At 40.5% G+C, this 26,278-nt stretch overlaps 1 protein-coding gene across 18 annotated transcripts in view; it reads left to right on the forward strand.

Annotated features, from left to right (window-relative positions):
* Positions 1-20,879, forward strand: part of ablim2 (actin binding LIM protein family, member 2) — a 108,213-nt gene extending 87,334 nt beyond the window's left edge. For 16 of the 18 annotated variants that reach the window (XM_021315834.2, XM_021315836.2, XM_021315833.2 and 13 more), the window contains 9 exons: positions 3,938-4,045; positions 5,506-5,559; positions 10,416-10,453; positions 10,640-10,748; positions 10,834-10,892; positions 14,377-14,437; positions 15,901-15,908; positions 16,013-16,093; positions 19,084-20,879. In XM_021315834.2, coding sequence (XP_021171509.2) covers positions 3,938-4,045; positions 5,506-5,559; positions 10,416-10,453; positions 10,640-10,748; positions 10,834-10,892; positions 14,377-14,437; positions 15,901-15,908; positions 16,013-16,093; positions 19,084-19,197 — 632 coding nt within the window. In that variant the 3' untranslated portion in view covers positions 19,198-20,879. Of the gene's footprint in view, positions 1-3,937; positions 4,046-5,505; positions 5,560-10,415; positions 10,454-10,639; positions 10,749-10,833; positions 10,893-14,376; positions 14,438-15,900; positions 15,909-16,012; positions 16,094-19,083 lie in introns of those variants that run through there. The other 2 variants (XM_021315839.2, XR_002428091.2) reach the window with 2 other exon arrangements.
* The last annotated feature ends 5,399 nt before the right edge of the window (positions 20,880-26,278 follow it).

Below are 26,278 nucleotides of genomic sequence, written 5' to 3' on the forward strand. Positions count from 1 at the left end.
GTTTTTATTACCACCTCTTGGACTCTGTGACAGCTGGAAAACTATTTCAGGTGACTAACCTCATTAAGTTTGTTGAGGGTAGGCCAAGAGTGATCAAAGCAGTAATCAAAACAAAAGGGGGTTATGTAGAAAAAGCTAAAATATATTAAATGTTTTGAGTTATTTCAAAATGTTGTGTTTGATACACAATTCTATATAGCTTTGAGTCATTACTCTGATTTCTTCACTATGTTTCTGTAATGTAGAAAGTCATAAAAATGAGAAAAAGCCATTGAATGACAAGGGTGAGTCCAAACTTTTGGCTGGTAGTGTATGTTCATGTTATGCTATTTATTAAGATGTAGTTTGATAGTGTACCTCGATTTGTTTAGTAGAATACGTAATCAAGATTGTTTTCTTTTTTGAGAAGATGATTTTTGATGAATCATGACTCAGAAACCTTGGTCTTAAACTGACAATGAACCCAAACCTTGGTGAGGATGACTTCACTCTGTAGAATGAATCATACTTTAAAAGTGGCTGAAAAAAGCACTTGCCTTTTGATCCATTGTGAACTTTTTATGTACTAAAAATACTTTAGAATCTATATTAGTGACTGACAGCAAAATGCTCCAAGGTAAAGAGAACATGAACCTGACAGTCGTCTGAATAAAAAGGTTGAAAATCATGCTAAGTGGCATCAGTTGCAATGACAAATGAGATGCAAGATTTGAGTCTTAAATTACCCCCAACAGTTTAGCAATGATAACAAGAATAATTAAAGCTGACACAACTATGTCAACCTGAGAGATAGGGTTGTGTGACAGCTTTTAATCAATGTGTGATGAGTAGAGCCGGGGAACCCGATATTCAGCCAGACACAGCGTTACGTTTTGAAAAGGTTTATTGTAGAAAAGTTGAATATTGGCAGATAAGGCAGTGGTCCAGAAGATGTAGGTAGTGACCGAACAGACCCTTAGACTTAGATAAACTTTATTGTCGCAGCAGTTTTTAAACTCCCTCTTTGAAGAGAGTTCAAGTTTGTAGGGGTTAGCTTTTAGCTTAGCTGTTAGCCCACCTCGACAGCTGCACTTCTGCCACCGGTCACACCGTCTTAGCTTGGTCCTCCTCCGGCATGGGCTGCTTAGCGAGTCCGCTGAATTGTAGGCCTCTTGGACTTGTGCCCGAAGCACTTCGAACCTACATAAACAATCTAGAGTGATTGTAGTTATGAGTCCAAAAACACTTAATTACCGTGACTCCAGCAGACGCTGGCGGTCATAACTGGATGGATGAATAGTTTGTAGCGTGCTAGGCGACATATTTTGTAGAAATGCTCGCAGGTCGTCGAGAACCGTAGCAGCCGCAGCCTCTCAGGGCGCCCCCATCTTGGAACCCAAGGACGTAGGGAAGGAACTGACCAGAGTAGATGATGCAGGCCGAGGAACCACCAGGACAGGCAGAGCAAGCAGCTGGATCTCTCAAGGGGCAAAGCAGTGTTGAGCAGCACGCAGACACTGGAACCAAACATCGGTGGGGCTGAACATGAGCATAGACAGAGTCAAGCTGGCTGAGCACACAGGAACTGGTAGAATACACGGCAGCAGTGCACGTGAGACTGAGGCAGGTATATAAAGGTAGGCAAACAGGTCAAATGACCTGGAGGTAATTAGTGGCAGCAGGTAGAGCTGGTCAGGTGCTAAGTAGTGGCTGGGAGATGACTGAGCAGATTGGATAGTGACTGATGGCTGAGAGAAGAGGATCAAAGTGTGAAAAATCAGTCCAGAAAGTTCAAACAATAACAAACAAAAACCTAAATCACAACAGAATGACAGCTTTTAAAATGACGAAGTTCATATGGGCAGAGTGAGCTTCAATACAATTGTTCGTCTGTTGCTGGCTGTCTTGCAGGATCCCTAACTGTGCTTCTAACCCTAACTTTTCTTCTTCATCTTTGTTAAAAGACGTAGTACAATGTCTTTGGGTGGCAAATATCTTCACCATTAAATGCTCTGTTTTGTATCAGGGATCTGTCCTGCATTTAGACAACAACAGTTTTCTGAACCTAACGTGTGGGATTTTTAGCATGTGTGTAAGAGATCACTTAAGCGAGACTGACGTATGTGTAAATGATCTCATCTACCAGCATCCAGATTACTGCTGATAAGCTGTTTCCCTCTTAGGGGTGGAGACTGTGCATTCAGTCAGCTAACGCTCTCTCATGGGCAAACTCTCTCACTTTCTCTGTGTTTCTTCCACAAAGCAAATGTAGAGTATTTGTCCTTTTTGGAACTGAGTGTGTCAGTGGCTTGATCACCCAGCCTTTCTGTGACAGAAAACAGGACCGGGGACCTAGTTGGGATCTTTGCTCCTTCAGACACCAACATTTTCATGTTCTCATGCTTCAAGAGTCATATGAAATGTGTTCATGACTCAAATATATCTAAAAGCAGTTTGATCAGTAGTCATAGTCTGTCATAAATCAGAAGAGTCATCTGACTGAAACCTGGCAGCAAACCAAAAAGAATCCCTCTAGGGCGAATAACAAAGTATTCAAAAAATAATAATAATGGACATGTGTTCATACAATGTCTTTGGCTCATCCAATATCAGGTCACATGGAGTGGTAAAACTAGGAGTCCTAGACCACACGGGGGCCATAGTCCCTCTCTAATGCAACTACTAAATTAAATTATACCGGAGATTTGAGCATTTTTACAACAAGGCCTCTCCATGATTCATGACAAGATATATTAATGCTATGTACATTAGCAGGATCTGGTTTGTTGGTGAGTTCCAAATGGAAGTAGGAAAGGAGTAAAAGCAACAAGTTGGAAAATTGGCAAAATGTTTCACTGGTGACCCAAAAACAAAATGTGGGTTGCTGGGACTGAGATGAAGAACGTTCCTCTCAACTTCTATGACTGTAAAAGCTTCCTATATAAAGGGTTCCAATCTCACTTGGTTTCCAAGATGCTCCAAATGGATTTCTCGTGAACTTCCTCAGTGTTTCCTAAACAGTCAGAGATATGAGGCTACTGTGAATCAGTTATACTTGTTCTATGGCTCTAAAGTTCAGAACGGATTCCTTAGATAGTCAAAAGACTGTTCTGCTATCAATCCGAGAGCTTAGCTGTATAACTGTATCTGCAGGAAGAAGGAGTTTTGAAGGCATTTGTTGAATGAAGCACGTTGCTTTATTTTTTAAAGCGGATTCATTTTAAATATATTGAAATTCTGAAGATTGTTCATTTGACTTTGGATTGAAGGTTCTGTTCGGCAGCATTGGTTCTAAAACTTGGGGTCAGGACCCCACAGTAATTCCTTCTTATAATCGTTAACCAGACATAAGAAAGATTTTGTTGAATAAAAACTGTGGAATGGTTATTTTGATTGTGTATGCTTGTGATTTTTTTAACCAGTAATAAGGTAGGGCTTTAATCTGCCACTGGTATTTGGTTGGTAAGAAACTAAAAACCTTCGTACTAGAGCACTTTTTTAATTTCCACCTTATCAAGGTAATGTAGAGACCAAGTCCTTCAGAGCACAAGGCCACTAACTTCCTCGATCATTATTTTCTGTGCATACATAACTAAAGCCATTCACATTTCTTTGACCTTTTATTTTTTTAGGCCAATATGTAACTTGTGGAGGCATGACAGGACAGTGATCAAAATGCAGGATGATGGGGAAGATTGCTTTTTAGTGTCATTGACTTGAGTGTTCCATTTTGCTCATATGTTGGCAGTCTTTTATTATGAGAAAATTGTTCTACAACAACCACAAACCATACATTAACACAATGAGGGGCTGGGTTATCAAATCACTGGCACAAGTGTTTATAGTCACAGCTTCTCCTCTGAGCTTTGTAAGTATGCTTCACATAACAGGATGTTTTTGTCCCCTCTCAACCTTTGTAATCTCCCTTTCCCTTTGCCCTGTATCTCTAACACTGGAGGTAGTGAAAGCGGTCGGAGTACCCCCAGCTTGTCCACCTACTCTGATGGCAAATCCCCCTCATCTACTTCAACATACGTGGCTGCTCCCCGGCATTTCCACATACCAGGTAGGCCATAACCGCACTGCTCGTTATAGGGCTCATCTTAACTCTTCCTGTTGCCTTGACTGGAATAGCTGATCAGGAGGTAAAGTGCAAGGTAAGTTCTAGAGCTGCTACGAAAACATCTGATGAAAACAAATTGGTTAGAAATTTTAGGACAGATGAAAAACATACATAGTCATTCTAAACGTAAACATAATGTGGTGAGCAATAGTTTGATATTGGTTAATTGGATTGGCCTGCCAGTAAAGTGTAAAACTGTGTTTCCATTACTATCTGTGTTAAAGGCAATAGTACTTCTAACCCACTAAACCTTGCTCATGGATTAACTGGCTGGTTTTCAGTACTGGAGCAGATGTTAAGTGTTGATTACTGAAGTTGGGGCAGCCCAAAGCTATGGGTCAATTTAAATCTGCTGTCACGTTTCCTTTCCCAACACAATGCCTGAGCCTTTTTTTCACTACGGCATTGTGTCTTCCTACACCACTGAAATGAAAGGCGGATACACGATAATATGAGCGAGGCATTAGTTCCTGATTAACTTCTCCTTCATTGGATTGGATGTTGTCCATTTCTTGAACTCCTACTCCTGGTCTCTAAGACAAATCCTCTTTGACAGAGAACTGAATCAACAGCAGATTTCAAGTCTCACAATGAAACGGTGATACAGTAGGATAAAAGCTGATGTTAAACAGTATGTATTTCATTGCTTTCTGTTTGGTCCGGCATACAGTCCCTCTGGACAAAAACGCTGTCAGTCATGCAAAGGTGGGAAACCAACATTGTCTCCCATTAAAAGCAAGCTAAGTGGAAAAAAAAAACAGACAACGATTTCCACTTAATGGTCTTCGCAGCCATTGTTATTGCTTTTGTTTGGATGTTTCAGATTCTGGCAGACACTGAAACAAGCCAAACAAAATAATGCTCTTGTTGTTTTATTACAACTCTGTTGTAGTTTTAATGGGCAACAGTCGGTCCTCAGAGCTCCGTGTGTGTCCACTGACAGCATGAGGGATGAAACCCTCAGCCATGGGGGAAATCATTGTCTTGATCTTACTCCAGAAACACTTCATCCAGCATTGCAGTTAATACATTAATCCTAAAATAAATCTGCAGTTATCCAAAGACTGATGGTACCATGTGTTGTTTTTGATATTATTCTTTGAGATTCCTTGAAATGTCCTGCATCAAATAACCTCATATTCAGTCACCATAGAAACCAATCAACATATATATATTTATTATGTTGCATGAAACTATTAAAAAACCCTGATGCTCCTGGTTTGCTATAATTAAAAAGAGAAATGTGTTGTGTTGAACCAAGCTATTCTGCCCCCCGTATGTTCATCCTCCAATAAAATGCTAACTCATGCTTCTTTTTCCCCATTCTCTCTCTTCCCTTCTTTCTTTCTCTCCCCCGCCCATGTTGGCTTCCTCCATTTTCTCTGCTCTGTGTCCATCTTCAGAGACTATGGTCAAAGATAATATCTATAGAAAACCCCCCATCTACAGACAGCATGGTACAGTCAACTTTGCCGTTAACGCTTCATTCTCTGGTCTGGTCTGGTCTCTGCACGATGTGTTGCATGTCAGCCATCTTGTTTTTACCCTCCCAGTTCTCATCCCTTGGTTTCTTCGGCCTACACTCGTTTGGTAGAGTTTACGGTCTACATTCTTTGAGCTGGTGTAATGTTCTGCACGTATTGCAGGCTGCTGCTCATTTATTTTTGTCCATCTAAAGAATATTTCTAAACAAGTGAATCATTACCGACCTACTGCATATCTTCAAACTGAAGTCAAATTGGTGCCCAGGAGTCACATCTGCCAAATAGCTGAGAATATACAGGTACAGCATAAACCATTAGAATGTTGTGTTAGTTCAATATTTTTTAATCACTCATTTCAGTAATTTACATTACACCAAAAATTTATATTTTAAGCCTTTGTATCTTGTAATTTTGATGATTATGGCTTACAGATAAAATTCAGAGACTCCAAACAAATCCGTATATTTTATAACATCAATAAAAAATAATATTTTAAAACTGAAGTGTCAGGAAAAGTATGCCCATTTCAATGCATTCAAGACGTCTTTGGGGCTCCTTTTAGATGAATTACTGGATCAAAGCGGCGTGGCATGTAGGCGATCAGCCTGTGGTTCTGCTGAGGTGGAATGGAAACTCAGGTTGCTTTGATAGCGGCCTTCCGGTCATCTATATTGTTGGTTCTGGTGTCTCTTGTCTTCCTCAGGAAATCCTCCATGGATTCTCTAAGCAGATGCGGTCAAGTTAGTTTGCTGACCATTCAAGCCCGATCATGGTCACTGAACCAGCTTTTGGTATCTTTTGGCACTGTGGGCCAGTACTAAGTCTGACTGAAAATGACCTCAACTCTTCAAAGTCCAGTCTTCCTCCAGAGGAGCGGAGCAAATTTTACTTTGATCTGGAAAGAGGGCTTTGAACCACTGAGCAAGAGTCCAGATTGTGTTCTCCATAGCCCATGTAGGATGCTTCTGATCTTGTCTCTAGTTCAGGAGTGTCTTCATACTCATGTGTAGGACTGGTCTGTGTTTAGTGGATCTTGATGAGCTGACTCCAGCCTCAGTCCGCTACTTGTGAAGCTCCCCCAAATCCTTGTAGGGGTTTTGCTTGACAATTCTGTCAAGGCAGCTTTTATTCCCGTTTCCTAGCACAGCCTTCCCTTTCACTGAATTTTCTATGATTGTGCCAGGATAAAACAGCCAGCTTCTTTAGCAATGACCTTATGTGGCTGTCAGTTACTGTCTGATAGTCATCAGTGTCCAGTCAGCAGTCTTCCCCATGATTGTGTGGACTACTGAGGCCCAAGAATCTGAGGCTCAGGGAACCTTTGCTGATGTTTAAGTTAGTAAGCCGTTCAAGGTGTGACACCAATATTCCACTTTTTCCCAAAGTTAAAGTTTTCTGAGACACTGAATTAGAGGATTTTATTATCTATAAGACATAATCATCTTAAGTGCAACAGATAATGGCTTGAAGTATTTTGTCTTATGAATCTGCATAATTAACTTTCTGAAATTGGAAAAATATTGCTTTTTCTCTTAATAATTTATTGTAGTGTTTCCAAACCTTTAGGTAGTACTGAAACTCACATCTACATTTAGAGGTTCACCTTACGAATAATGCATATAGCGCTTGAAAAAAGTATTCCCACCCCCTGAACTTTTCCACAACTTGTCACATTAAACCACAAACGTAATTTTGAGGAAACGTAAGACTGCATATAACCCTGAACACGTCATATGTACTGTGAAACATGGTGGTGGCAGTATCATGCTGTGGCATACCTACAGCATGTTGCTGCCACCACCTTTTCTTCCGTAGGAACAGGGCAGCTGGTCAGAGTTGGTGGGAATATGGATGTAGCTAAATCTGGGACACTACTGGAAGAAAACCTGTTAGAGGCTGCAGAAGGCCTGAGGCTGGGGTGGAGGTTTCCCTTGAAGCAGGACAACCACCTTAAAAATATGGCCAGAGATACAATGGGATGGTTTAGATTAAAGTAATTTGGGTGTTAGAATGGCCTAGTCAAAGTCCAGACCTAAATCCAGAGAGCCTGTGGCAAGATTTAGGGGACATATCATGCTTCACCACTTTTTTTTTTTGCTCCTGTTTTGAGGTGTTGTCTCTTTAAATACAAAGGAGGCACTTCACACCCTGCCCCCTCCAGGTCTCAAAGTGTTCCACTCCACCCTGTTTGGCCATTTTGATGCTGGGGGACAGTGTAATAAACTGTGAGTTAATACACTCAACAACAGCAACAACACGTTTCACTTATCTACTTTTAGCTACAGCTTGGACTACAAAATTGCAGCAGGAAAAAAAATGACGGATTTGCGAAACTAGTAAGCTGGAAGTCTGTGTCCTTATTTAGCAGTTCTGCAGCAAATACTGTGACGTAATTGTTACAAAATCATAATAGAACACAAAGAAAAGTGAACGCCTTAAAAAAAATATGACCCAAACAGAAATTTAAAGATATCTACGCAGCACCTGGAGAGACTACATTCAAATTTAACAAACTCCAAGTACACAACAAAATGTGTTTAAGGGATATAAAAGTTTGTATATGTCCCCTTTAAAAACTGATGTTCACAGATGCTTTCCACCCATTCTTACTGCACTTGACCTGTCAACTGAAAAATAAAAAATATCAATAAAACATTGAAGTTTGTTGGTGTAATGGGACAAAATGTGGAAAAATTAGAGAGGTAGCCTATATATATTTTTGCAAGATAATTCATTCAGTGTTCCCTTTAATTTAGACGGTGTGTGCTTTTAAAGGATTCTAAGTGCTCATTTGTCATATTCAGAGTAAAACTGAGCACTAATGTTCCCGTACCTCCTCCATAAAGGGTTAATTTCTTTTACAGCATTTGCCTAAAATAAAGTTCCTTGTTTTGTCAAACAGCATATGTTACCATCTCTCAGAGCATTTAAAAAAATCTTATATCGTGCCGGGCTTAGGAAATAAATCTTGCCTCTATTAACTTCAAAATGTAGAGATTCAGTAATATAGCAAAGCTGTGGACTAAAGCTGATTTAGCTGGAGGCTCCTTTATTCACCTTGGTCTTGCATGCTTGCATTCATCTCACCAGCTCATCTGTGGGGTTAGTGGTGAGGCTGTGGATGCGTACACACCGGGAAACACTTTGGACGTAGACATTAGTGTTGTGTCGTTCACTTTCTCAGTCACATTCTCTGTGTCTCTTCACAAAATGTTCTGTCTAAATGATGGCGTCTCCAATTTCGCCGTGGTTCCTTCTGAGCTGCACTTTTCATTCCTGAAAATGAATAGTCAGGCAGGCGCACGAGGGAAGCTCCCAAAATGTACGAGTCCAAAAAAAAAAGTCACATCTCTGTCACTGAAGAAATCCATCCCTTATATCAGAAACAGTTTGGAAGGATCTTGGTCTGTTAAGATGTTTCTGCAGGCAGAAAATTGTTTTGTTCAATTACCAAAAAGGTGTAATCTTCATGAAACTTGGGAAGTTTTCTTAACTGCAACCACTTTTCCTAACCTTCCGTTTGTTAACTTGTTTGCATTTTTGCTTAAAAGATGCAAATAGATCCCAAGGTAATGCTGTGGCATTCATATTAAAATTCAGAACTGAAATCCAATTGAGATTTCCTTAATTTGGTCGTTAATGCTGGAAAAAAATTCAAAGTAAACGGTAATGACCTGTACCTCCATAGCGCTTTATCAAGTCCTGAGAACCCCAATGGACTTTACAACACATTCAGTCATTCACTATTCACTCACACAATGACGGTGGTAGGCTGCATTATAGCCACAACAGGCGGCGGTCAGCAGGAGAAGTGTCTTCACTCAGTTGGAAAACACTTCAAGGACACAACAAGTGAGACAGTTGGAGCGGGGGTTCAAACGGCATACCGCCGGTTACAGGACAAACTCCCTAGCTGCTGCACCACTGTCGTCACTCTGTCTGAATCAAAAAGGTTCAGTAAATCTGACAGGGCCACACCTCCTTCACAGTGCTGTAAAAGACAACTTGCCAGTTTTTACAAACACTGGGGGCAACCAATCTAGGGGGTAATTCCCTTTTTAGACAGAGCCAGGTTGGTATGAATAGTTTTTAGTCTGCTTGCATCAGTGAACTTCAGAACGATCACTGGTCATTGGTTTCCTTTTACGGAATCTTTCCGAAACCAAGGCTGTTGTTCTAGATATGCCTGTTCATATTATCTATACTTGCCTTTATTGATTTATATTATGCTTGCTTTTTAGAAAACTTCCCTCTGTTTCTTGAAAACACTTTCACACAAATTTCTGCTGAATAATCAGTTAACCTGACCCCTGCCAGATGGATTTTGTGTCGCAGAGCTTCACACATCCACTAGAGAAAAGGTTTAAATAAACCTTAATTATATATAAAAACTGGGTTCTCCCGTCTAGAGTAACCTCATTCCATCAGATAGTGTAAGGGATGATTTTCTGGCAAACAGCCATATATCGAGGGCCAGGTCAAAGAGAACTGTCTATAGAATATGTGTAATGGCGTAGAACCATCAGTCATCCTCCTAATGGGGACATTGCTGAGGTTTCTGGGTAACTGGGGTTGTTGATACCCCATATGACAAAACTCCAGCAACTGTCTTTGCGGTACTTTAGATCCAGTGTTAGTGTGCAATGCACAGGAGGTTGACACTTTTTTAGACTGTCAATGTAGTAAAGCTCCCTCTAAATACTGCCTGCAAATAAACACGTTATGCTCCAGGTGTGATTTTTACTGGAGTTATTAGTGCAGAACAGTGTAGCTCAGAGAAATGTGATCCAATACGGAGTAATATACTGTACCATCTGACTGTTTTACAGCTTCTAGAACATCCTGGCAGGATGGGGATGATATCAAGGTGGGTCTGTGAGGACATTTTGTGTTACTTTCCACATCTGTCTCAATGCAAGCCCTTTTCTCAAACTTTACAAGTTCTCAACATCCATAAACTAATTGCCTAACTCACACTTTGCCACCATCCATCATTTGTGTCGATCATTCTGTCCTCTTCCTATTCTCTCTGTCGTTTGCTGTCTCTCTGTAGAGAACGAGTTGGATGATCTTGAAAAGTGAGATTGATGGCCACATGGCTCCAGACGACCTGGATCCCTGTAAATCCACCTGCAGTCTCCCTACTGACAGATCCCAGCCAAGTGAGGAACTATTTACAAACTCCACCTGATGTTGAATCATTAAAAATGCAAAAAAGTGAGAATAAATATGTTGGCACCTCTGTAGATTTCCCCTACAATAAGTCTGCGTCATTACCTGGTTATGGAAGGAATGGCATCTATAAGGTGAGCAACCAAGTTTTGACAAACCGGTTTTATATTGTAAATATAAATGGAGAAAATCAGCCTAAACAGCTTGTTTGATTTGTTTTGCTCCTATAATCTCTTATAGCATATAAATAATCTAACAGGCTTGGGAAGGACTGCCTTATAAACAGAATAATAAATAGATTTCATAGAAGTTATTGTTCCCCAAAAGCATTAAATCTGGATCTGCCAGTAGAAATACAACAGAGGAATGCTTCATATGTTTAGAGTCCCAACAGCATGAACTGAAATGTTCCTAAGAATGGACTATTTATTATGTCTGTACTGTGGATTCATCCTTTTCCTGTTTCTAATCTATGTCAAAAAACTAAAAAGGCAAGCTCTGGAGGAGCCCTTTTTGGACAAGGAGCTCTGTGAAGGGATTCATAACCACTAGATTTGTCAAAACATTGTACACACTGCCAGCGTGGAAAGGATCTAACCTTTTGCATTGGGCAAGGCAACTTTATTTGTATAGCACATTTTTGTCCAAATACAACTCAAAGTGTTTGTACATATTTTTTTTTTATAAAAACAAGCTTAAAAACATAAAATAAGATTCTTAAGAAGTGTAAAAATAAATAAGCAGTGGCTAGTAGGATTTCAACCTTGTTTTAAAGGACCTGTTCAATTCCAAAAAAATCTGTTTAATCGTTGAAAAGCAATTATTTTCTTCAACAATTTGATATAGGTCGATAATTACTGACCTACATTATACAACATAGGGTTTCTTCTGACATACACTTTTCACCTTTTACACTTATGGTGACCCTACTAACTGTGTTATACCAGTATTAGGTAGCAGATCAACATAAAAAAAAGCTGTCAAATTGGAGAAAAGTGACGGGATTTTTAATCAGATCCCTCCATTGATCCCCAAACCTAAAATCTAGTGTAGACAAATCCTATTTATAGAGTGGCAAGAAGAAAGCTATTGTTGTATGAAAATGATAAAAAGTCCTGTTTGCAGATTATTAAAAGCCATGTAGGGAACAAAAAAATAGGTGGAAGGAGACGATCTGATCCGAGAACACTAAAAGTGATCTATTTGCCTGACAACCAAAAGACTGCAGCAAAATCACTAACGGTAAACACGGCATTAGCTGTGTTGTGCTGTTGGGATGTTTTCTTCCACAGGGACAGAAAAGCTGGTCAGAGTTGATGGCAAAATTGATAGTGCTAAATAAATGAACTCCATCCGTCCGTCTCTACATTTTTGGATTATTGCATACCACAAAATAAACTGTAAACTCAGATTTGCACTACAAATCATGACTTGTATTACATTTAATTGAATTCAATAAAACTTTACTTGTCCCTGAGGGGCGCTTTAGGAGGCCCAGTGAAGCAGCACATACATAAACACAATCACTATAAACAGAGCAATTAAATGGATGAAAAACACAAGTCAGTAATTGGAGAAAGCTGAAGTCAGTAATTCATATATCAAATATAGATAACCTGTATTTTTGTTTTCCAATCAATTTTTAGTTTGGCCAAAAACATAGAGTAATTTAGTTCTATTTATCGTGGTCTTTGTCTTTCATCTTAGTCTATGTAAAACTATAAATAACTAGACTCAGTCACTGTCGACAATGACTCTGTTGCTTTCTTTCCCAGGTGGTGCAAAGACAACCATTTTCTCCTCAATGGCACTAAAACTAAAGAACTCATATTTGATTACTGCAAAAACACCACCGTACATCATCACATATATGCTGATAATCAGCCAACTGAGATTGTGGATTGCTACAAAGACGTACCTTGGGATCACTGTTGACATTAAACTCTTGAATGATTGCAATGGATATCATGCGATCCACTAGCTCAGAACCCACTCCATCAAACCACCTTCTGGGAGAGTGATGGCCTAGAGCAGGGCATTTCGTCCTGCTCCATTGTGCTACTTGCTATTTCACCAAGCTACCTCTCAGCAACAAAAACATATAGAAAAAAATGAAAAAAGTCACTCATACATGTTCCAAATGATCAGTCTCCTACTCCCAGTCTGCCAGTCCTTGCTACCATGCCCATGTCCCGCCACGCCATGTCGATCAGCCACGACTGTCATCCTCTACACTCATATTTAACACTCCTCCCCTCCAGCCGTTCATACAGGCAGATGTCCTTTAAAACGTCTCGCCTTGGAAAAAGTTTTCTCTCTTCTGCCATCACAGCAACCAACAATCAGTATTCTGTTAAGATACTTGCCTTCAGTACTGTCTGTGTTTGTCAGTGTAGGATCTAACCTGACTCTAGGCAGATGTATGTCGCTCCGCCTAGCTCCACTCACATCCATCTGGGACTGATCCATAGGAATGGCGTTTCAGAAGGCTGGGCCTTATCAAAAATCCTTGCATATGATTGGATAAGCCACTTGTCTGTCATCTTTAGCGACGTGCTATTTCAACCACTCACACCGAAGCTAACCCGTGACGCTGTGAGAGCGACGCAGGAAAAAACTAAACTTTTTTTTTAAAATGTATTTGCGGCTCTAGTGGCACACGTTTTATTGACAGTGAGCTGACAGGAAGAGGGGGGAAGACAGGCGGCAAAGCATCGCGGGTCGGACTCGATCCCGGGCCGACCGCATTGAGGACTAAAGGCCTCCTAACATGGTTAGCGCTAACCGCTAACCGCTCCGGGGCGCGTCCACGTCCGCGTCCGCCGTGGACGCGCCCCGGAAAACAAAACTTGCCAAATGCGGTCGAGAGAAGGGCGAAAACATGGTTTCCACCAACAAAAGCCTTCAGAGGCGTTCTCTGATGTTCTTTTAATGAAACAATATTAGGTAGATTGGACAACATGGAAGAAATAGCAGCATCAATTATAACGCTTGCTTCCTCGATGCGAGCCGCCATTGTTTTTTTTCACGGTCGCTTCTTCATTACGTCACATCTATGAAACTCCAGCCCTGCATCCTGATTGGCTAGACAATAAAATTGGTTGGAGAAATCACTCTCTATGGGAGAGGTCCCAGATGGATGTAAGTGGTGCTAGGCGGAGCGATATCAATCTGGCTAGGGTCAGGTTATGTAGGATCAGCCTGTAAGGGCAAATAAAAGCTAACTTAAAAGATTAATTTATCTCCTGTTTTCCAGCTGCTGGTGTGGACAAGAGATCAGTTGATCCTGTGAAGCGTTCACAAGTACTGTTAGTTGTTTAAAACTGTTTTAATAAACTAATGTGGTGATATTAGAGGACCTGTTTGCAGGAATGCTGATGATAATATTATCAGTGTGGTAAAACTGTCTCCATGAAGATCCTTCACAGAAACACCTTCTAAAGCTGGATCAAGTTATAAATACATGAGTTGTTTGTAATGGCAGGGCTCTGGCTGCTCTCAGAATCTGGAAAAGCGGACCGGTTCTTCTACGGAACCAGTTAAGAACCAGCCCTGGCTGGGATGGAAAAGCTATAAGTGAATGATGGGAGTTCAGTTTAATGTGTCTGTCTCCCACAGGCTGCTGATATGGTGGAGGATGAAGTGGACCCAGACTCCCAGAGCTGGGGAGGAATGAGAGGTGAGACTAAATATCAACTTGAGAGTGTTTTCTTCAGTCGCTGTCCTCTGTTTGATAAGTAGGTCAGGAGCATAAATCTGCTCCGCACAGTCTGCATGCAAACTGTTTAGAGCGCCGTTTTACACAAACGAGCCGCAGCAGAGACAGTTTCTCCCCCCAGGCTGTCTCTGATGAACACACTAGACCCCTCACAGCCTGAGCAGCCAGCCCTCCACTGTGAACCAAAATAAATACTGTATCTGTGCTGTCACAATCTGCCTTGGAAAAGATAAACAATGCTGTGTGTCGAAACACAAATTTGTAGTTTTGTCTTTTATTTTATTTATTCTAAAGTCTCTATATTTCTACCTAATCCCTTTATGCTTTAAGTGTCTGATGCCCAAGTTAAATTCCTTGTTTGTGCACACAATCATGATCAGTAAAGCTGGTTCTGATTCTAATATAATTAAATAATAGTATTATAGATCCATTACATCAAGCTCTGTGTTCCACCTTGTTTAAAGTTTGGGAAAGATTATAACTCACAACGCTCCTCATGCCTTCCTGGATCGTAGCGACGCCCTTCTGGAGCTTTTTCTTTCAACTCAGCGGATACTTTCACCAAAATTTCCCCAGAACTTACCAGGTACATTCACTTAGCATTAATTAAGATGATTAGATGTACTTTTCTGGTCTACGTGAAAATCATTATGTGTGGTAGAAAGCTGACGGTGCACATCACCTGAACACTCCATCTCCTGTCTGTGCAGCCAGCTACAATGGAAGGTGTTACCTCAAAGCATCTTAGTGTGTTAGAATGGTCTAGTCAGTCCAAACCTAGAATCCCTGGCAAGACTTGGGAAACTGACATTCACAGGCACTCTCCATCCAGTCTCACAGAGCTTGAGACATTTTGCCCAGAAGGATGGACAAAAATTCTGTTTTAGATGTCAAAAGCTAGTAGATACCAACTACTGAAGAACTGCAGCTAAAGGACAGTTCCAGAAATTAGTGACTCAGAGGAGGCGATTACAAATAAAGACCAGACTTTTATTTTTTAAAACATACTCAAAACTGTCTCCTTCTCCTCACTACTTTGTGGTTGTCAGTCACATAAAATCCCAATGAAATACACTTAAGTTTGTGGTTGTACATGACTAAAGGAATCATTGCTCTGTTATAGCATCAGCTATAGCAGCTCTTAAAGTTTAACATGTCCAGTCCCTGCTTTCTTACAATTGTGAACCTAAGACATGGTTACAATCCCTGATTCCATAACAATGGACATAATCTACTCTGGTCACCTGAGGTAAGATCCTGGAGAGATGATCTCATTTTTTTCAGTTGCAGAAGGCTGACATGTGAAAATGGAGACAGTCTTAGTGTATCAGCCAAAAAGAGAGTTGTCAAGACAACTTGTAACAATGTGTGTGTAGTCAATTTACTGATTTCATTTTTGTTTCTGTTGTTTCTCTTCTTTCCAGAGTACAAGGTAAGAGTTTGTTTTTGATTTATGAATAAATCAGAGTTTAATCCACTAGCTTCCTAATTCTGCTCACTCATCCACAATTATTTTTGTGTGTGTATGTGTGCCAGATCTACCCCTATGAGATGCTGGCAGTGACACATAAAGTGAAAGTGAAGCTTCCCAGAGATGTAGATCGCACCAGACTGGAGGTGAGCCCTAATCTTTTCCTCCCTGCTCTGTAGTTCCAGCCCCCCTCTTCCATCCACAGGCCCTCAGCAAGCCAGGGGAAATGTAAAACTGTGGCCTGCGAAATTATTCAGGATTTTGTGGTTTAGGTCAAATAGCAGTAGAGAGAGGACAAGTTCAGTTATCAAGAATGACACAAGGCTTGGTCCACTGAAAGTTAAGTCTATAGCTCCCATTCTGTTGCCACTCAAAAGCCCCAGGCTTCAACCTGGAGCTTTTTAAATCCCGGGTAGCGTTTCCATACACATTTAACCCGACTAATTTCACTTTCCTGGTGCTTTGGTCCCTCAAGCGACCCAATTCTTTGCTCTGCTTTCCTGGGCCTTGTTGAGAGGGCGGGGTTGCGTGTAGCAAAAAAAACTGTCCGCCACAAGGGGGAGTAAGGAGCAGTAAGGAGTTGACAAGCTCCTTTTTATAACCTATCAATTTTATAACCTTAATTTAACAAAAACATTTTTTTATATATATTTTTAGGTGAGAAAGTACCCCATAAAACTTAATCTTAGTAACTTCATCAGGATTATGAGCCAATTTTAATTCTGCTCGGACTTGTGGGGATTGGCAGAGACCCGATGACAGGCCGGCCTCTCCAGGGAGACTGCAGGGGGAAACCCATGTTGCTGCAGCATGTACTCGGCTAGACCGTCTGTCATTTCGTGCAGACTGGACCTGTTCGTTGTGGCTGAAAAGTCACTATATAAACTATACTAAGTTAGTGGGGAATATCTGCGTATACCAGATATCAAATGTGAAAATCTTGGCTGGATGTTTTTTTTTTTTTTTTTTGCGTTTTAAGTTAATAGTAAACTGTTTTGCCACAGTTCTATAATGAGACTAATATTTAGTACTAATGTTCAAACGGAGACCTTTCATTTTCCCTGTGCACAGAAAACATACATTTCAGTAAGACTGACTCTTTACTAAACCTAAATTGGTGGACCGTGAACTACTTTACTTACAAACCATAGATGGGTGTCCTGTATTTAATAAGCTAAATCAGGAACAAGCTGGCTCTGCTTTGCTTCCACATCACGAGGAGTAGAGAAAGCGGAGCTGAATCAGCACAGCACGTATAACCTATAACCTATAAAAGATAATTTTTCTCCCATCAAAACTTCATGTTATTTTAGGTACTTGGTTATTCTTCCCATGGATGAGACAAACCAACAGGAGTAGAATAGAACAAAGCCCGGCGGATCCAAGACGGCAGAATAAGGTAGAATTGGTATAAAAAGGGCTAAGGAGGTGTAACGCCATCAGCAAAAGTTGTACACCCTGTTTAATCTGGAGCCGGATGAGTGGCAGGAAGACAGGGAGGCAGCTTCTCAGTCTGCCGTTGTCTGTTTGACCTATGCTGCCTTTTTGTCGCCACTCACTGGACCGGAGTGGTACTGCAGTTTTCCTTACAACTTCACCACATGTCATTAACCTGTTTTGCATACATGGCTTATAGCAGATGGAATCACAAAAAGCCCCAGAGGTTAGTTTACCCTGGGAAGCCAAACCGTAGAGCTTTAAATCCTGGGCCTTGTAATGGAAAAGGGGCTCACGTTAAGATGCAGCTTAGATGAATGAAAGTAGAGTGAGATATCCAATCTCCTCAGAGGAGGAGTTTTTCAACATATAACCCTTCATTGAAACAAGTAAACCCTCACTGACGAATGGCCTTTGCTTCAATAGAACGTTGTTCCAGGAGGACTTGGACAGACGGGGATACCGAGGTGTTACTGACATAACAGATCGCTGTGGCAGGAAATACTACGCTTTGAAGGAAAACATTCCAGCTTCTCTTTTACCCTCCGCTTATCTTGATCCTTGACCCCAAGCTGCTGTAATTCAACCCAAACTTATCAGCTGTTTAAATCCACCTTTAAAGCCACATTTTAAGGTCTAAAGTTTAAAAGCAAGATGGGAACACTTTCCTATTAAGAGATGGTAGATAGTGTGACAGGATACTGATAGTAGAGATAGGTTTTGTTGTTGAAAGTGTTTTACTAGACATATAATCTATGAAATTTTGGATCATGCACATTTCAACATCAGTCAAATTAACTTTGGCTTGAGGTCTTCAGGCAAGGTGGCAGAGTGGCGCTCAGAGCCTTGTTAAAAGGCTGGGTTGTTCATCATTTCCAAACTGTTCTCAAGTCTGAAGTGGCAATAATGCTGTAGAGTGCAAATGGAAAACAGATGCATTTATTTATATTTATGAAAACATACATACACACACACACACACACACACACACACACACACACACACACACACACATACATACATACATACATACATACATACATACATACATACATACATACATACATACATACACACACATTTATATATATATATATATATATATATATATATATATATATATATATATATATATATATATATATATATATATATAGTAAAAAGTTGCCATATCACCATATCTTCTCCCTGCTACTCTCCTGTGCACACTGCAGGAACCTTTACCCAACAGCCATCCATGAAGTTTAATTGTGTATCCCCCCGACCCGCAGCTACTAAAATTATATAACCAGCATCTGATTATATCTGTGATATCTGTTTTGGTTGTAAATTATTGAAGTTTTAATGAGAATAAAATCTGAAGGGATTTGTGTAAGGAAATTTGTTGAAATCTCATAGCATGCCATATGTGCAATGACAATAAAGCATCTTTGAATGTATAAACTTTATGTTAATATTTGGTGTTTATTGTTCTTGTTACAATTACAATCAAGATTTTCTACTTGTATAGTTTGAGAATATGTTCTTACATGGAGCATACTGTTCATAACTTCACACAACGGTTGTTGGGGTGTTTGAGAGATCTGCTGGGTTTTGAGTAATTTGTAATTTGTCGCTTTCAAATGTTGTGCAGAGCTTTCAGTCCAGTCGGTGTTCTCCACCACTAACCCTGTTTGTCCAACCTGTCTTCCGTCCCCAGAGACATTTATCTCCGGACGAGTTTCAGCAGGTCTTCGGAATGACGCTGGAACAGTTTGACCGCTTGGCTCTGTGGAAGAGGAACGACATGAAGAAGAAGGCCCGTCTGTTCTAGATCATAATCAAAATAATCGCTGCGATGTCTCCACTACAATCTACAAGGAAGCAGAAAATTACGCCTGAAATATCTGTATGCACCTCTTGGATATCAGAACCTTCCGCCTGTAAATCTCCATGTCATCTGCCTGTGGAGCTGTATAGGGACCCTCCCACACCCCCCTGTCTGGGGATGTTCTCGCGTCATTGAGGCAGTATAGTATGTGTAGCTTTTTGTATGCAGTTTGGTGAGAATGTTTGATTGAAAAACCCACAGAGGAGGTAGAGGAGTTGTGTTTGCATGGTCTGTGTTTTTCCTCCTCGCCTCCTGTGGGGTTCTGCACCCCCACCCCACCCCTCCCAATGCTTCCGTAAATCCTAACAAAAAAAATCAAGAACTAGAGCAGACCTTCCACCGGGTTCTCTGTGGTTCTGGTTGTCTTCCCTTGTTGTTTCCGTCTCTCTTTTCAGATCCTATCTCCTCTTACTCCAACATGTTTTTGCTACGCTGCCTTTTTCTGCGTAGCTTTGTCCTCTGCCCGTCCTAACCCACTGTTACATTGCCAAGCAAGTCGATTTGTTTTACACCATCGCCATTACCTTTAGGCTTAGAAGACTGTAGCATTGTACATATTAACTGCTTGAGCACGTCAAGGCCAAAGACTGGGTTAAAAACTGGATCTACTCCAATGTTGAACTTCTTCAGGAACTGATGGAAAAAGCATCGGAACACAGGCTTCTGTTTTTTATTTTTTTTATTTTTTTTTACCTCATCTTGTTTTCAATCAGAGAGCTTGATTACATCCGATGCATGCCCAGAATATTTCCAATGTTGTTTCATATCTTTCAAACCCATGAATCAACAAAGACAGGCATGGAGTGGGTGGCAACCCCAACACGTGAGTCAGGGAAAAGGTCAGAGAAGCAGCATCTGCAGAGTGACATGAACTGGCAAAATATTTTTATAAGCTATTTTTGGAAAAGTCACAAGGTGGAGTTGGAGTCAATTTCCAGAGTGTTTCTAGCCATGCTCCCATTGCCTATGCAGTCACACTTCTGCAATTCAAGTGAGGTCTGGCTGGATTTCAAACCCAAGCCTCTGGCATTGTTTTGTGTCTTTAGCTCGTTTTACCTCCTTACTGTTTGGGGGAATTCCTGCATACGGTCAAACTTAGACGTTTCTAACGGATCCCATCGGCTTTGCTTTATTTTACCGGACCATGAACTGATATCATCACGATCAGATACAGGATGTATGTTTAAATATACTGGACATTTACCAGATTTATCTGTCTGTACTCAAGCCTTGGTGTATCTTTGAGCATGCATGAGGATGGGAAGATGGGCTTTCTCTGCTGACCTCATATTAGAAATGTATGAAAACATCGTCATCAATGTTGTTTGAATGATTGGTTATTTTATAGTTATATGAAATGCCTGAATTTGCTGCTTACTTTTGCTCGTGTAAGGTATTTATTTAAAGCCAACATTATGGAAATGGTTCTATTCTGACATTATTAGGGTGTAGTGTCAATTGCATAAGCATCACACAATAGAGTTGATGAAGAGAGACATATCACGTTTTGAGTTTAATCTGAGTGTCAGATCAAATGTTTCTCCTGTAAGAAGCATACTAACTCCTGTCTTTATCTTTATGTTGAGTTTCTAATATCCATCTGCTATTAAAGTGCTTTAACCTGACTATGTTATCATTTGCTTAAGTGTTTGATTGGAGCTCAATTGCCTGAAAGTCAATACAAGTTTTTCTAGAGTAGTTGCAGATGGCGATGGCTGCGGACACAAGGGATCTCCTTCAGCTGTCTCTGACACAGTGGATGTAAAGCAGCCTCTGTCGTGGAAAATTGAGATTTTCTGAGCACTGTTATAGCCAGTGAAGTTTATTAAAGACCTTGCAAGATGAGAACAAAGATTCTGTCAGTGTCAGAGAATTTGCTTTTCACAGAGTTTGCTCTAACAGATGCAGAAAGGATAATGTGGACGAGAGGGGTGTAGAAATGTTTATATCCAAACTGGGAAACTAGCTTCTTAGTAAGCTGGTGTCAGAACACACTTGATACTGCCTGAAACCAAGCTCTGGCACATTAACCTCAATGTTGCCAAGAGGAGAAGCCCAGCTCACCCAAAGTATCCCAAGCACACTAAAATGGCAGAACATAATCCACTAGATCACAGTCATAAGGTCATGGAAAGTCCAGTTTAATCTAGTCTTGACTCTTTGGCACTAAACAAATTTTTCCATCCTAATCATTTTAATAGAAAACTACTTTTATATTAATAGCAGAATTAAATGTTAGTATGCACGTCTTTAGGGGAATGTCAGCCTATAACCGCCATACACAGACATGGAAAAATACAGGCATTTGTTTTTGTGAAAGTCAGCATTTCTGTTTAAGCAAAGCATTACAGGAGGAAAATATTTTGGATAAAATAAAAATGAGAATGAAAAAGTGAAAGAAACATGGTATATAAAAACAAAAAGGAATACAGGCAGAAGGAAGGTAAAAAAAACCACACATCCTGAGGAACGAAGAGATCGGGATCATCCGATTTTTCCCACTTGTATGTGGGATTGGCAGACAGGTAGAAATTTGAGTGAGAGACAAAGGTGTGTATTAAAAGGGGAACAATAATCAAATGTCCCACAAACCATTCAGAAAGAGCGAGGCAGCTCCGTCATGATTAACAGCATGTTGAGTGGCGGTGTGAGGGACCTAATAAGGAGCTGTTTCAACCATTACCTTAGAGTGGGGGCCTTCAATTCCGGCCCTAGAGGTCCGGTGTCCTGGAACTTTTAGATGTGCCCCTGGTCCAACACACCTGAAATTACTGATTTACCTCCTCAGTGTGCAGTCAAGCACTCTATTCAATTCAATTCAATTTTCAATTCAATTTTATTTATATAGCGCCAAATCATGAAACATGTCATCTCAAGGCACTTTACAAAATCAAGTTCAATCATATTATACAGATTGGGTCAGATTATACAGATTGGTCAAAAATGTCCTATATAAGGAAACCAGTTGATTGCATCAAAGTCCCGACAAGCAGCATTCACTCCTGGGGAACCGTAGAGCCACAGGGAGAGTCGTCTGCATTGTACATGGCTTTGGTACAATCCCTCATACTGAGCAAGCATGAAGCGACAGTGGGAAGAAAAACTCCCCATTAACGGGAAGGAAAACCTCCGGCAGAACCGGGCTCAGGATGAACGTCATCTGCCTCGACTGACTGGGGGTTACAGAAGACAGAGCAGAGACACAACAACAGAGACGAAAAAGCACAGAAGCACACATTGATCTAGTAATCTGTTCTACATTAGATGGTAGTAGCGGGTGAGCCGTCTTCTCTGGATGATGTCACAGTTAACAGAACGCCAGACCAGGTGTACCTACTATGAAGAAAAAGAGAGAGAGCAAAAAGTTAAAAGCTGAAATGACGACAGTCATTTCAATGTAATACAATGCAAAACTGGAGAACAGTAGACTGGAGAACAGTAGAAATCAGTAGAGTGAGAAAAACAGGCCCTGATGTCCTCCAGCAGCCTAGGCCTATCACAGCACAACTATAGAGATAGCTCAGGGTATGAGCCACTCTAACTATAAGCTTTGTCAAAAAGGAAAGTTTTAACATTAGTCTTAAAAGTAGACAGGGTGTCTGCCTCACGGACCAAAACTGGGAGTTGGTTCCACAGGAGAGGAGCCTGATAGCTAAAGGATCTGCCTCCCATTCTACTTTTAGAGACTCTAGGAACCACCAGCAGACCTGCAGTCTGAGAGCGAAGTGCTCTGTTAGGAACATACTCTAGAGTCCTGCTGATGACCTGATTATGTGTTTGAGCAGATTAACTAGTAATAGTTTCAGGACAGCGGCCCTCGAGGACTGGAATTGAGGACCACAGCCTCAGAGCCATGAGAACCCTTCAGGGGGCTGAGCATGGTCACCTCCCCGAGAACTATAAAGGTGGACAATGCATGTCCCCGCCTTCAGCTGGAAGAAAGATGCAGCAGAAGTGCTAATCATAACACTTGGCCTTTAAAGACACACAGATAGGGGAAAATACAGCTGTGTATCTTTTTTTTTTATATATAAACATGAGTTTCAACACAATATTTAGAGCACTTAGGCTATGGTATGGGACTTGAAAAAATTTTCACGTTGATGGTCATAGAGAAGTCACCATTAAGAAAGTCAGTGTCTTACTCATACATCACAATACATAGTGCCTCAGGATGTCAGAGTGATACATGGAGAACAAAACAAACTGCCATTGGCCTGCAAAATAGCGGCTCACCTGTCATCTGTTACAGGAACATTTTCTCCACAGTCCCTCGCCCTAGATGTATCAGCTGACAGATGTCTCAGGTAGTGGACAGGATGAACTAAAACTAGATAGAGGTTTTACTTCCTGAAGCTGGATTTACCCACCTCTGCTACTACTTGCTCGCCGGGGTCGGCTCTCGTAGATAGAGGCCATCTAGCACAAGCACAAAAAGGTGTGCATCTCTGCATTGGCCCATGGGACTTATTTGGCTGCTTCCATTTCCGTTTAACCGCTGTTCAGAAACTTCTGTTGCTATTGCGTGTTATTTTAAATAGAGCAGGTCTGATGCGGTGTTAAACAAAAGGATACAAGCTAGAGGACATTTGAAGGTAAATGGTGAATGGCCTTTACTTGTATACCGCTTTATCACGTCCTGCATCACCTACACGACCATGACTGACTCTGGCCTCTTTAGCTACTACAACAACAGCAACAATGGTAAAGTATTCACAGTTTTAGAACACAAATAAGGAGGTAATTCAGCCATTTTATTCAGATGTGTTGGACCTGGGACACATCTAAAGTTCCAGGACACCGGACCTCAAGGACTTGAAGACTTGAATTGAAGACCCCTGCTCTACACCAACTACACCCAGGTAGTTGGGATCCTTATGAAGGAGCTGCTGTGGCAGAACCAGACTTTTATTTTTGGGGGCCACAGACTAAGACAGTGGTCTTCAACCTGCGTCTTCAGAGACACATTTGGCTCTTTGGCACTTCCACTTATAAAACCACAGACATTTTTAATATATAACGGCAACAGGAGTGATTTTAGCAGTGTTTCTATAGTTTTTTATTTAATATCTGCATTGAATATCCATGACAGAAGACCACCAAGCCACAACGATTTTACATGCAATCTAATGTTTTTAAAGCTTCAAATTGTGTGTTTTTATATATTTTATGTGGGCTATCTATCTTTCTTCAAATTTCATACCTATGGAAAGGACTCGCTCAGCTGGGCTTAAACAAAAGTCCTTTTCCTAAAAAAATTATTATGGTGCTTCAGTTCTAAAATCTGTAAACTGAAATACATTTGAATTGACATTTCTAGTCAAAATTATTTAAGTACATATTAGGCACAAAGGAGATGGTATTTGTATATGTAGTCTGCAGTTTATCAACAATATAACAAAAATAAAACCTAAAAGTGGGGTGAGTTGTGCCAGTTTTTACTAAAAGTGTCTTTAAAGTGAGCTAATGCTTCCAGCTAAAATATATACATATATTTCAGGATGTGGTGCAGCCCTGGGAACTATCATTCTGGATCTGAAATTAAGAAATACAAAATTAAGATACATAGCTTTCATCTATCATATTACTTAAAGTTATATTACAGCATCGACTCCTCCAAACTACAATTTCCTTTGTGAGAGCAGACAGCAAAGGAAAGGTGGAGGAGTAGCAACATTGTTTAAAGATTCACTAAAGTGTAAAAAGGTGTTTTTGGGAAAATTTGACTCTTTTGAACATTTGGCTCTCAAGGTAAAGAGCCCGGTACGAACTATGTTTCTGAATGTTTACAGGCCTCCTAAGTCCACATCAAACTTTTTTAAGGATTTTAGTGACCTGCTGTCTGTGATATGTGTTGATTATGACTGTTTAATTATTGTGGGAGACTTCAACTTTCACGTTGACAACCCTGAAGACAGAAGTGCAAAAGAACTGTGTGACACACTTAGAAACTTTGGTTTAACTCAGAATGTTAAACAGCCAACACACAAACAGGGGCATATTTTAGACTTAATCATCACTAAAGGTCTAAACATTTCACAGGTCAATGTAACTGATGTTGCCTTATCAGATCACTTCTCCGTTACCTTTGAATGTATCATTTCCAGTGACTCATTTAGCCGAAGGGACATCGTAAGAAAACGCACCTTTAAGGACAATGCCACTGAAACTTTTATTCAAGCTTACTTTGCTACTTCAACCTTGGGCTGCAACTCAGTAGATGAGCTAGTAGATAACTTTCAGTCTAAAGTCTCAGACATCATTAACTGCATTGCTCCAGTTAAAGTGAAAGTTGTTTCCGGGAAGAAAAAATCTCCTTGGAGAAATGCTCCAGCAGTTAGAAGTGAAAAAAGGGAATGTCGCAAAGCTGAACGCAGGTGGAGAAAGAATAGACTCCAGGTTCACTATGACATCTATAAAGAGAGACTTTACAGATATAACTTACAATTGAAAAATGCAAGAGAATCTTTCTTCTCTGAGATCATTAAGAAAAACATTAATAATGCTCGTGTCTTATTTTCCACAGTCGACAGGTTAACAAATCCTCCTGTGTCCATGGCTTCAGAACTCCACTCCACCAGGGCCTGCAATGAATTTGCTAACTTCTTTACTGAAAAAATCCAAAAGATTAGAGGATCTGTTTGTACATCCATACTAAGTTCAGTACCAACGTTGTCTCCTACCAGAATTGATTTTGACCAAATTTCCCAATTCAGCCAAATAAACCACAAAAGCTTAGAGCAGATCATTCAGCAGCTAAGTTCCTCTTCATGCTGTCTTGATGTTCTCCCCACTCCTTTCTTTAAAAAAGTTTTACCTGTCATAGCGTCTGATTTGACTCAGATAATAAACACGTCCCTTCTGTCAGGTGTTTTCCCCCAGTCCCTAAAAACAGCAATTATCAAACCACTGCTGAAAAAGAACAATTTAGACAAACTTCTACTCCAGAACTACAGGCCCATCTCAAACCTTCCCTTTATCAGTAAGATTATTGAAAAAGTTGTATTTCAACAATTAAACACCT

The sequence above is a fragment of the Fundulus heteroclitus genome, chromosome 14 (genome assembly GCF_011125445.2).
Source record: "Fundulus heteroclitus isolate FHET01 chromosome 14, MU-UCD_Fhet_4.1, whole genome shotgun sequence".
NCBI lineage: Eukaryota > Metazoa > Chordata > Actinopteri > Cyprinodontiformes > Fundulidae > Fundulus > Fundulus heteroclitus.